The sequence below is a fragment of the Cydia fagiglandana genome, chromosome 4 (assembly GCF_963556715.1).
Source record: "Cydia fagiglandana chromosome 4, ilCydFagi1.1, whole genome shotgun sequence".
Lineage (NCBI taxonomy): Eukaryota > Metazoa > Arthropoda > Insecta > Lepidoptera > Tortricidae > Cydia > Cydia fagiglandana.
Window position 1 is genome coordinate 17,858,045 of NC_085935.1, and position 11,386 is coordinate 17,869,430.

At 42.7% G+C, this 11,386-nt stretch overlaps 2 protein-coding genes across 2 annotated transcripts in view; one reads left to right on the plus strand and one right to left on the minus strand.

Annotated features, from left to right (window-relative positions):
* Positions 1-9,033, minus strand: part of LOC134664019 (probable histone-lysine N-methyltransferase CG1716) — a 32,054-nt gene extending 23,021 nt beyond the window's left edge. The window contains exons 1-7 of the mRNA XM_063520583.1: positions 8,875-9,033; positions 6,573-8,631; positions 6,067-6,195; positions 3,297-3,596; positions 2,541-2,628; positions 1,952-2,101; positions 1,446-1,666 (exon numbers count right to left, since the gene is read on the minus strand). Coding sequence (XP_063376653.1) covers positions 1,446-1,666; positions 1,952-2,101; positions 2,541-2,628; positions 3,297-3,596; positions 6,067-6,195; positions 6,573-8,599 — 2,915 coding nt within the window. The 5' untranslated portion in view covers positions 8,600-8,631; positions 8,875-9,033. The remainder of the gene's footprint in view (positions 1-1,445; positions 1,667-1,951; positions 2,102-2,540; positions 2,629-3,296; positions 3,597-6,066; positions 6,196-6,572; positions 8,632-8,874) is intronic.
* Positions 9,034-9,348: 315 nt separating this feature from the next.
* Positions 9,349-11,229, plus strand: LOC134664015 (signal peptidase complex subunit 2). Its single transcript, XM_063520579.1, has 5 exons — positions 9,349-9,479; positions 9,742-9,807; positions 9,950-10,083; positions 10,498-10,650; positions 10,992-11,229. Exons 1-5 carry the CDS (start codon positions 9,462-9,464, stop codon positions 11,173-11,175), a joined length of 555 nt encoding a protein of 184 aa, XP_063376649.1. The 5' UTR covers positions 9,349-9,461; the 3' UTR covers positions 11,176-11,229.
* The last annotated feature ends 157 nt before the right edge of the window (positions 11,230-11,386 follow it).

Below are 11,386 nucleotides of genomic sequence, written 5' to 3' on the forward strand. Positions count from 1 at the left end.
CAGGCGGCGACACGGCAGGTCCGCGTCGCGTAGGAGCCGCAGTAGACTTGTTGTTGTCTACCGTACAATGGTTCAGCAACACTAACCTGAAGTCCATGGGAGCGTCGGTACACCAGGGCGCCAGCAGCCTCAGGCCGCGGTAGTCGAGGAACAGGCGGCGACACGGCAGGTCCGCGTCGCGTAGGAGCCGCAGTAGACTTGTTGTTGTCCACCGTACAATGGTTCAGCAACACTAACCTGAAGTCCATGGGAGCGTCGGTACACCAGGGCGCCAGCAGCCTCAGGCCGCGGTAGTCGAGGAACAGGCGGCGACACGGCAGGTCCGCGTCGCGTAGGAGCCGCAGTAGACTTGTTGTTGTCCACCGTACAATGGTTCAGCAACACTAACCTGAAGTCCATGGGAGCGTCGGTACACCAGGGCGCCAGCAGCCTCAGGCCGCGGTAGTCGAGGAACAGGCGGCGACACGGCAGGTCCGCGTCGCGTAGGAGCCGCAGTAGACTTGTTGTTGTCCACCGTACAATGGTTCAGCAACACTAACCTGAAGTCCATGGGAGCGTCGGTACACCAGGGCGCCAGCAGCCTCAGGCCGCGGTAGTCGAGGAACAGGCGGCGACACGGCAGGTCCGCGTCGCGTAGGAGCCGCAGTAGACTTGTTGTTGTCCACCGTACAATGGTTCAGCAACACTAACCTGAAGTCCATGGGAGCGTCGGTACACCAGGGCGCCAGCAGCCTCAGGCCGCGGTAGTCGAGGAACAGGCGGCGACAAGGCAGGTCCGCGTCGCGTAGGAGCCGCAGTAGACTTGTTGTTGTCCACCGTACAATGGTTCAGCAACACTAACCTGAAGTCCATGGGAGCGTCGGTACACCAGGGCGCCAGCAGCCTCAGGCCGCGGTAGTCGAGGAACAGGCGGCGACACGGCAGGTCCGCGTCGCGTAGGAGCCGCAGTAGACTTGTTGTTGTCCACCGTACAATGGTTCAGCAACACTAACTTGAAGTCCATGGGAGCGTCGGTACACCAGGGCGCCAGCAGCCTCAGGCCGCGGTAGTCGAGGAACAGGCGGCGACACGGCAGGTCCGCGTCGCGTAGGAGCCGCAGTAGACTTGTTGTTGTCCACCGTACAATGGTTCAGCAACACTAACCTGAAGTCCATGGGAGCGTCGGTACACCAGGGCGCCAGCAGCCTCAGGCCGCGGTAGTCGAGGAACAGGCGGCGACACGGCAGGTCCGCGTCGCGTAGGAGCCGCAGTAGACTTGATGTTGTCCACCGTACAATGGTTCAGCAACACTAACCTGAAGTCCATGGGAGCGTCGGTACACCAGGGCGCCAGCAGCCTCAGGCCGCGGTAGTCGAGGAACAGGCGGCGACACGGCAGGTCCGCGTCGCGTAGGAGCCGCAGTAGACTTGTTGTTGTCCACCGTACAATGGTTCAGCAACACTAACCTGAAGTCCATGGGAGCGTCGGTACACCAGGGCGCCAGCAGCCTCAGGCCGCGGTAGTCGAGGAACAGGCGGCGACACGGCAGGTCCGCGTCGCGTAGGAGCCGCAGTAGAGCGACCTGCGCGCGGCGTGTCTTTGCGCGGACGACTGTACGCGACAGGCGCAGCGTGTGGCTCTGGTTCTTCACCCCGGTGCGGTGCAACGCTTCCAGGTCTTCTTCGATCTGAGAAAAAAATATATAGGTTAGAAAATGTTAACGTATTGTTCAGTACAAGTAGTAAAACTGACAGATCGAAACATAACGAACGCAATCGGTCATACAAGTAACAAGTTCGAAACGGCGGCTACTTTTTCCATGCGAGTGGAACTTTGACCTGCAAGTCCTGCGACCTAGATAACGCCAAGTCAATCTCTTCTTCTTAGTCGGATACTCTTGTCAGAGCAGTCGTGGTCATTGAGATTGTTAATTGTACGGCAGTTAGTGAGTGAGGTGTGACGTATAACTCACGTCGGCGTCCTGGACCAGGTCCTGGCTGGGCTTGTAGCCGCGGGCGCGGCGCGGGCGCGGGCGCGCGCGCGGCGCCGAGGCCGCGGCGGCCGGCGTCTCCACCGACACCGCCTCCGGAACCTTCGTTGTTGACACGTCGTCCTCCTCCTCCTGGAGATAATAGCTTATTTGAAATATGACGTTCTCTAAAAACTTGTTAGCTTAATATAAAAGACTGAATGAGGTTGTAGATACGTAATAACGGTCGCCGCTGACATTATATACGATCATGGAACTGTAACTTCTGCCCCTGCCGGCATGTTGATATGGCATAAACCGCGACGTTTACACAGACACTCTCTGTCCTACCGACAGCGGCAAAGTATAAACGACATTTAAGAGTTTAATACAGTTAAAACTCTCTCTGTTATACCTCTTCATCTTCGCCCGGGTTCAGCGCGGATCCACCCGCGGCAGGCGTAGGCCCCACAGTAGCAGCGCTGCGCCTCTTTCCTTACACTACATCTTTACGTCAAGCCAGTCACCGCCGACAGATAAATCTAAAAGAACATCGTTTCGGCGCTAAACATTGAATATGTGTAGCTTGTACCTCTTCATCTTCGTCGTCGGAGTCGGGTTCAGCGCCAATCCACCCGCGGCACGCGTCGGCCCCGCAGTAGCAGCGCTGCGCCTCTTTTCTGCACAACAACACATTCTCAATCTCCCGCATAAACACCTCTACTGGAATAGGCACAAATTGTACAATGTATTTGATGTAAGCTGTTTTATTGGATGGATTGAGATGTTCCAAAAAGTTATATCGAAGCCTCTGTATAGTTCCACGAAATATTTAAGCGAGTTTCATTTTGGGAAAATACCCGCATGCCTAGGAAAGTTTACGCGATTACCAAGTTATTCCCATAAATCTTTGGAAACTATGAGTCGTATCACCCTAACCTTAAAGAAAAACAAAACAGTTATGACTATGATTCATAGTGTGTTATGAAAAGCAATAACTATATTGGAATCGTCATTTTCGTCATCACAAAACATAACTATGCATATTCCGAAATTATTTCCATTCCAAAGTGCTTAATATATTCTTACACTCTAACAAAACTACATTATCCTTTCATCTGTCTAAGCGCTGATCAGTGCGTACGAATTAAAATCCTTTGTTGACAATAGGTTTAAATTCGTTCGCACTGATCAGTGCTTAGACATACGAAGGGTTAACCGACCATTAGCAGGCCTACAGGCATTATCAGTTATTTCAACTTCCTACCTTCTTTACAAATAATAATAAAATGATCAATAACTGCGGTAAGGCGTCATCTACTCAAAATAATACATAATAAAAACTCACCCAAACCGTTTGAACTGGTAATCAAACGTGATCTCCTCCCCAACGGCGATATCTCTCTTACTGAAGAACCCTATTCTGAGCTCGCCGTTCACCGTCCACTTTTGCGTTTCAGCGTTCGGATCGCAGGAATGGTTGATGAACCGGGATATGTTGCCTTTCATCGTCGCGTCGATGACCGTGTCGCCTTTTAGGGACATGAAGTAGTGGTGAAGGTTGTTCTCGTCAGAATAGGTCTGCGCGCGCTTGTAGAACTGGTCGTAGTCTAGAACTTCGCCTACGTATTCCATGAGGAATTCGCCTCTGTAAGAGAAAATAACGTGATAATGTCTAATCCCTCATCATCATCAGTCTTTCCCTCAATGCTGAGGATCATGACGTCATGTCCTAATGTTGCTGACCAGTCTCTTCCATAGGCTTCTGTCACCCGCCATATGTACGGCTTCCTGCAGATGTAGATGCAACGGTGTAATCCCTATCTCTACTAATAATAAAAGCAAAAGTAACTCTGTCTTCACGCTTAAACCGCTGAACCAATTGAGATGGAATTTGGTATGGAGATAGTTTGAGGCTTGAGGAAGGACATAGGATAGTTTTTCAATCATCATCAACATCATCATCTCACTATAATGGGCAATAACTGGACACGCCTCATTTAACAAGCACCTATTAACCCTACGTGTTACAGATGCAGAGCATGCATGGAGGCAGAGGAGACAGCCGCCCACGTCATTCTCGAATGCCCAGGGGTGACAAAATACCGGGCAAAACACCTCGGCTCACCGGGGCCTCTCCCAGAAGTCGTCGGCAACGTCAAGGGTCTGCTAGGCTTCTTGGTAGAGTTGGGTTGGCAAGAATAGTGCCGCCAACCCATCACGAAAAATAGGCGCAATAATATGACGTCGAGTTGCGGAAACCAAGCCCGCGAAAACCTATAACCTATATATCATCATCTCACGCAGTGAAGTCGAAGGCAGAAGCTGCCTACATGCGTTCATACCAAATCCTATGAAAAGAATAATAATAATCCACACTTCAGTCTGTACAGAATCGGAAGGTCTCGTGTAAAATCTTCAATATTCTTTGGTCTAGTATGAAATGAGTATGAAGAACCAATCTAGCCCAAGCTTAGCACCAAATAGGTGAAGAATGGGTAAAAATATGGGAGGGCGGATAAAAATAAGGATGTGATTCACATTAAAGCTTGCCGAATATTAAGTGACATGAAGGGCACATTTAAAATTATGCTCTTGAGAGTTTGACCAGTGCTCTTACACAAAAATTCTTTCTTTTCTTATGCTTCGTTGGACGTTGTACAAGATATTGCGAGTGACTGGACCATATAAAGTGGTAACAGGAGGTTACAGTGGTTTATTATCTCCATGGTTCAATATGGATGTATAATTGTGTTCAGGTGCCCGTTTCTCTAAAGCTTGTAAAGTTGTAACTGTAGGTAATACAAGCAGATGTCACTTTTTGACAGTTTTTGCTAGAAAGGGACCTCCACTTGTATTACAATTTACAAACTTTTGAGAAACAGGCCCCAGGTATTTGTGAGCATATTGTCCGCTCAAGTTCGTATGATGGCGAAAAAGTCAAAGAAATAAATGCATAATCAATACTAACCCTCTAGGTACTTGTTGTATGGGACTATTCATAAATGACGTCATTTCAAATTAGGGGAGGGGGGGTCTGGACATCGGATGATGGTAGCATGACGTAGGAGGAAACGGGGTCATTCGAAGTATGATTTTAGGGGAGGGGGGATCAAAAATCGATGACGTAATTTATGTCAGGTAACTCATCAAACTACTAAACAGATTTCTTTACAATTAGTATGCCTTCTTCATTCCTTATTAATCTTATTATCTGATAAAATAATCTTTAAAGTAAAGGGTTCTGTGAAGTGTTTATCTTCATACATCAAACGGCAGCTCTGTAACACTTGTAGCGTTATTCATAAGCATCCGCCCAATGTAACAAGCCGTTGATAATTGTTATGTTTCAGTATCAAGGTCTGACATTTAACATATGCGTTTGTTAGAAAAAGGCAACATTTATCAGAGATTTGCTAAGTTTAATATAAATAAGGGGGTCATATTGTCTTTTAACACGAACTAGTAACGTCGCCGATAAAAAAGGAGCATGATACAACGGTTTTTTAAGGCTTCGTCATACAGGCGCGTTTTCCGGGCGGGTTGTGAGCGGGGCGCATCGCTTTTACATATAAAACGCTCACGCGCCGCTCACGCCCCGTAGGGAAAACGCAGCTATGTGACGAAGCCTTTAAACTACGAGAGTTTCACTGTGTTCGAGAGTCTCAACCACTGTTACTCATAGTCATAGAGTATGTCTAAATGTACATTCTCCTTTTGTAAACATTCATTACTTTTCTGTTTGTTGCAATAAAGTGTTTACTACTATTCCTATTAAAATAAGAAAATAAAAATATAGGTTCGCCGCTGCGATTACACTTAACCTAGGTACTAGAATAGTTTATATTTTTATCTTCACTTACACACAAAGTGAAGATAAAGATATAAAGTATTCTAATTAGTGGTTATCACACACTTTGTAAGCTTTGCAGCTTAGAAAACAATTGCCTAAGGTTTTTGTCTCTGATTGACGCCGTATACTGTGCATAGCTGAAGCCACAGAATTATTGCTTTCCCATACAATGTGTGTGCATACGCCATCAACCAGAGACCAATACACAATACCTTAAGACTTAAGTCAACCAAAATTCGCGTAAGCAGTCAGAAATATCACTTACGCCGTAATGTCATCAGCGGCTTCCACACCGCATCCCTTCTTGTCAGCGTAGAACACCTTCAGCGCCCCATTCTCTCGCTTCTCGAACCTTCTGTTGGTACACCGGTCGCCCACAGGACATCGGGAGTTGCTGGAATAAGAAATTACTATGTGAAAGCTTAATTCGAGTATTGATCAATATATATGTAAATTGCAGTAAAGATTTCAAAAACAAATACTGTGTGAAACCACTATTAAAAAGTAGCAATTACTATTTATAAATTATAAAAGTACAAAAAACACTGAAAGTTAGCAGTTGCAACAACAGAGTCTGAATAAATTATTATATCCTCGTCTTAAACTTTAACTTGTGATTCGTAATGTTGTACAATGCTAAATCTTACATGAACACTGAACAGGTTAGCGTCTTGCACTGCACTGAATGAAGCTATTCATCAATAGAAAAATACTTAGCTACTAAATGCATAAAAATATAGTATACCATTGTAATTTTTTTTAATACTTTACCATTCAATCATAAGCAATCTATTAAGACAGTCTTCTCCACAGCCTAGCTCTCCCCTCTCAATCTCCTCTTTGGTCATAAAACAGTCGCAAATCATCTTCTTTGTATCCTTACTGATCATTCGCTCACACAAATACTCATTCTCATCCAAGTGCTGAAATTGTTTCATTCTCTCATCTATAATTTTGTCATATGCTTCTTTAGTTAATGTGTGTGTTTGGTCTTCTGCGTTTAGAGCTTCAGGTACTGGTTGCAACCGTTGAGGCAGACTAGGGCTAGCTAATGGTGAGTTTGCTGGAGAATTGGCGCCCATTTCTAGCTCGCTGGACCGACGCCATCTTGATTTCACTTTGACAGGCAGATCTGAAGGCACTGGGAATGAAGGAGAATTGGGAGCAATGCTAGTTGCTGTATCTCCTGATTTTTCTTGACTATCTGAGTTGTTCTCTTCAAGCTTAAGCTTTGTTTGCGTGATTAAAGCTTTCTTTAATGGAGTCTTTACTAATCCATAGCCTTTTGACTTTTGTTTTTGACTACTAATAGTCTTTATTCTATTTGAGCGTCTAACTCCCGTAGGGGAAGATTCTGTTGACTCAGTTGCATTTACAGCCGTTTCAGCAACTCTTGAAGAGTTACTGTCGTCAGATACAATGGAGCTGGGAGTTAGACTTGGGTCTGGTCTAGATAATTGCTCAGGCATTTGTAATTTAGACCCAGGTTGAGAACAGTCCATAGAAACAGCATTATGAGCAGTAATATTGAGTTTAGCAAAGTGTTTTTGAAACTCTCCATCCTGTTCTTTCTTTTCTGTTGTCTCATCTGGACTGTCCATGTTGATGTTGTAGTACAGCTCTTGGTTGTCATCTTCAACAATCTGAACAATGGTTATGAGCTCTTCATCATCAGCACCATACTCCATTTGTTCCTGTTCACCTGGAATGTCTAGGTTCGTGTTCTCTTTATTTACTGTATTTGGATATTCATCAGTTTGATTATATGTTACTTTTGTATTTGTTTCTAAGGCTGTTTCTAAGGTAGCTGCTTCAGGTACATGATTCAATGTGCTGTCTGTTGCTGGTGCTTCAGGCATTGGTATATCATTCAACAGAGGAATGCCAACTGTTAGAGGAACTCCCGTTGCCAATGTCAAGCCTGGTATTGCATCTGATGGATATGGTATGCTAGCTTGAGTCGGCTCTGCAGGAAATGGAATTTCTGAAGTCAAAGATGGTTCAATTAAAAAAGGTTCTGATGAACTTGGTGGTCCTACTGGTAGGGGAATTTCAGATGGCAATGAGATGCCAGCTAGTAAATTTTCATTTTCCCCAATTGGTGTTGATTCAGATAACAGTGGAATTTCACTATGCTCAGATGTCTTATATAGTACATGTTCTTCGGAAGCTATAGGCGGTTCAATAGGTAGAGGTATTTCAGAAGTTAGAGGTAGTTCAGACAAAGGGGCTTCACTTGGCATTGGTATTTCATTTGCTATCGGAAGCACAGAATTTGTTTGTATTGCTGCTGACATATTTGTGTTGTTTATGTTTATCTGGTGATTGACATCGTTCAAAGAACTAAAATTTGTCACTACACTACAGTTTTCTGTCTGTGTATCGGCTGCTGTATTTGAATCAGATTCTGAGCTAGCACAGGGGTCAACAACCCTGATTTCTACACTACTGTTAGTTTCACTATCACTTCCTAAGTCATATCTTCTAGTAAATGAATCCTCGTTGTTGAAGAGGCAGCGATATTTGCCGAATTTCTTGTGAACTACTACAGTGGGTACTGTTGGTTTTGGTGTCTGATTAGTTTGCAAGTCTTGGGAGACAGATGGTTGGGAGTCGGTGACGGGCGTCGGTTCAACGGGTGTTTGTTCGACAGGCGGCTCTAGCTCAGAGGGCTTTTCAGGAGGAGGTTCAACGGCGGACGACTCGCCTTCCACGGCCGCGGACGCAGCCGCTGCCTTTCCCCGCCGGGGCATCCGCCGCGTCGCGGGCTTCGCTGCTGCCTTCTTTCGCCTTGCCATCGTGCCGCTTGCTCAGCACGGTGACAATCAACCTGTGGAAGTGAAAAACGAATACAATGACCTCTTTCGATCGTTATTGTTTCAAGATGCCTGTCAACGCCACATGGTACGTATATTATTTACGGTCGGACCAATACAGACACCTTGAAATGTTTTTTGAGAGACAATTAGATCATGTACGACATGTTAGTATAATATAATTAAATTTTGGTATCATAACCACCGGTTTCAATATAGGTATCAGTATGTTTTATTATGGAATCATGAGCACATACCATTACTTTCTTAATCTAGCAATATTCTTTAAAGTCATTGGAATTATGTAAATAGCACTACTATTACTGCTTGTAATACATCAAATAAGTATATGTATAAAATAAATCAACGAAGCTAGTTATATTTTCTCAGTTCATTAACTATTTTTTTTAATTATGGCAGCCATCGAGAGTTAGTGTTGCGAAAAACCAAACAAAACGTTGAAGATGTTGAAGTTAGTGTTGTTGTTGCGAACAGCCTAGATAAATAAAATTCATATAATTTATATTTTATTCATCGCTTAGTTTTTAAATAACTGATTGTGTTTTGTTATTAATTATCACTAATATTTTTTGTTGTTTTCAGACTGCCTTGATTTCATAAATCGTAATAGTAAATTTGTTGTCGTTTACCAATCATTCCATAATCATTCACTCAAACCATAGACACAAACATTCTTCAGTTCAGCTCTTCACTTCACTAGTCACTAAACGTCAAACAAATCGACCGACACCGACTCGTAGTCGTGTCGAAACGCTGTTTTTTCGGAGAAAATTGTTATAATATCAAACTTTACTTAAGATATTTTTTCTTAAATCAAATCAACATGACTGAAACACCAGAGGTGATGTTATAAATATATAATATCTTTACGTTTTTGTTTCGTTCACTTGATTTTGCATATTTCCCGGGGACACGTCATGTTTTCCCTTCCGTAACTAAATCCACGGTGCTTGCTTTGGAATATGAGAAATAATCTTCCGCCTTATATGTTAATAACTAACGATAGCCGCTAGAGAGATGGCACGTCCTGGGTATTTAATCTGTACCTGAAACATATTTATAAATACATAAATTATTATTAACATTATTTAACTTGCTTGCAGGTAGTAAAAATCAACAAATGGGATGGTGCTGCGGCGAAAAATGCTATTGATGATGCGGTCAGAGAGGTACTGTTTTATTTTAAATTGAATCTTTCTTTTTAAATATTTTCCTAGACTTGTTTCCTAGTGAGGTTGTGTTAGCCCAGCCAAACCATATAGCTACATACAAATTTCCATTGTATAAACACTGATTTTTTTATGTTTGCAGGTGTTAACTGGGGATCTGAAATGTAAAGAGAGCTTTGCCCTAATTGATGGTCGCCTGTTCCTCTGTGCACTTGCTGTTGGTGTTGCCCTGTATGCCCTGCTCTGGGACTATTTATACCCCTTCCCCCAGTCAAGGTGAGATTATCAAGATTTGTTATTATAAGTTTCTTAAGATTTGTAATTAATTGAATTACTATGTATTTATTATGAAATAAATTTTGTTGTTACCAAGGCCCGGGCCTTATTTTAGAAATATCTTGTATTGTTTCCAAAGCTAATTGTGAGTTTTTGAATTTGTGATGTCTTTTAATCCTATAGGAATTTATAGTTTAGTTCGGGCAAAGCTCAAGACATAAGATAATTTTGTGCAAACATCATTCATTATATATCAATCATTTCTAATGTCAATAGTGGTACACATCCAAAGAGTTATAAAACTTTAATTTCTCAGCATGAATACAAATAACAAATAGATCAAAGTATTGTTATTATCATTATCAAGAATCTTAAACATTAACAATTAACCAACAACTTTTTTGTAATTTTCAGACTGGTGCTAATCATTTGTGTGTCTTCCTACTTTGTGCTAATGGGCATTCTGACTTTGTACACAACATTCAAAGAGAAGGGCATATTTGTTGTTGCCAAGGAGAAGGTTGGAAACAACACCAGAGTGTGGGAAGCCAGCTCATATGTGAAGAAGTAAGTATATAACTATTTTAGTTTATTATTAGCCTTATTAAGCTTACTGTGAGAACTTACATGAAAATATTTATTAGTTAAATTGTGTGATTAAGTCCTATAATGTTTATTTATTTTATGGCTGTATAAAAATTCATGCGAAAATGATTAATTAATATCGCGTAAGCGAATTTGACCGATGTGGCATTACGCGTATGTGGAATATAGTGTTTATGGTATTTCACCAAAGTGTCATTTCGCGTATGTGTCAATCTGCGGAGATATGTCATTATGCGTGTAATCGGCATTTATAGGCTCTTAAAAAAAATGAAGATAATATTTTGATAACCATTTATTTCCAGACATGACGACAAATACAACTTGATCCTGGTGCTCCGCGACACCAACGGCAAGTTCCGTGAAGCATCCATCAACAAGTCCTTCGCCAACTTCATTGACACCAATGGAACAGTAGTCCAAAACCTCGTACTTAACGAAGTAAATAAGTTGTACAACTCTTTGTCCTCTGAGAAGAAGGAGAAGTAATCTAAAGTTAAGATCAATGTGACTGCAATTTCGTCTCAATAAATAATTTGTAATGATGCAACGAGTTCTGATTTAAGAATAGGCTGATTTCCTAAAAAATCTTTGCTACTGTATGCAATAATTTTTTTTTATGAGTATGATGGTAATTGATCATAAGACTCCCTTTTCAAACTTAAATGTAGTGTTGTTTTTATCGGTCTGTATCATTATG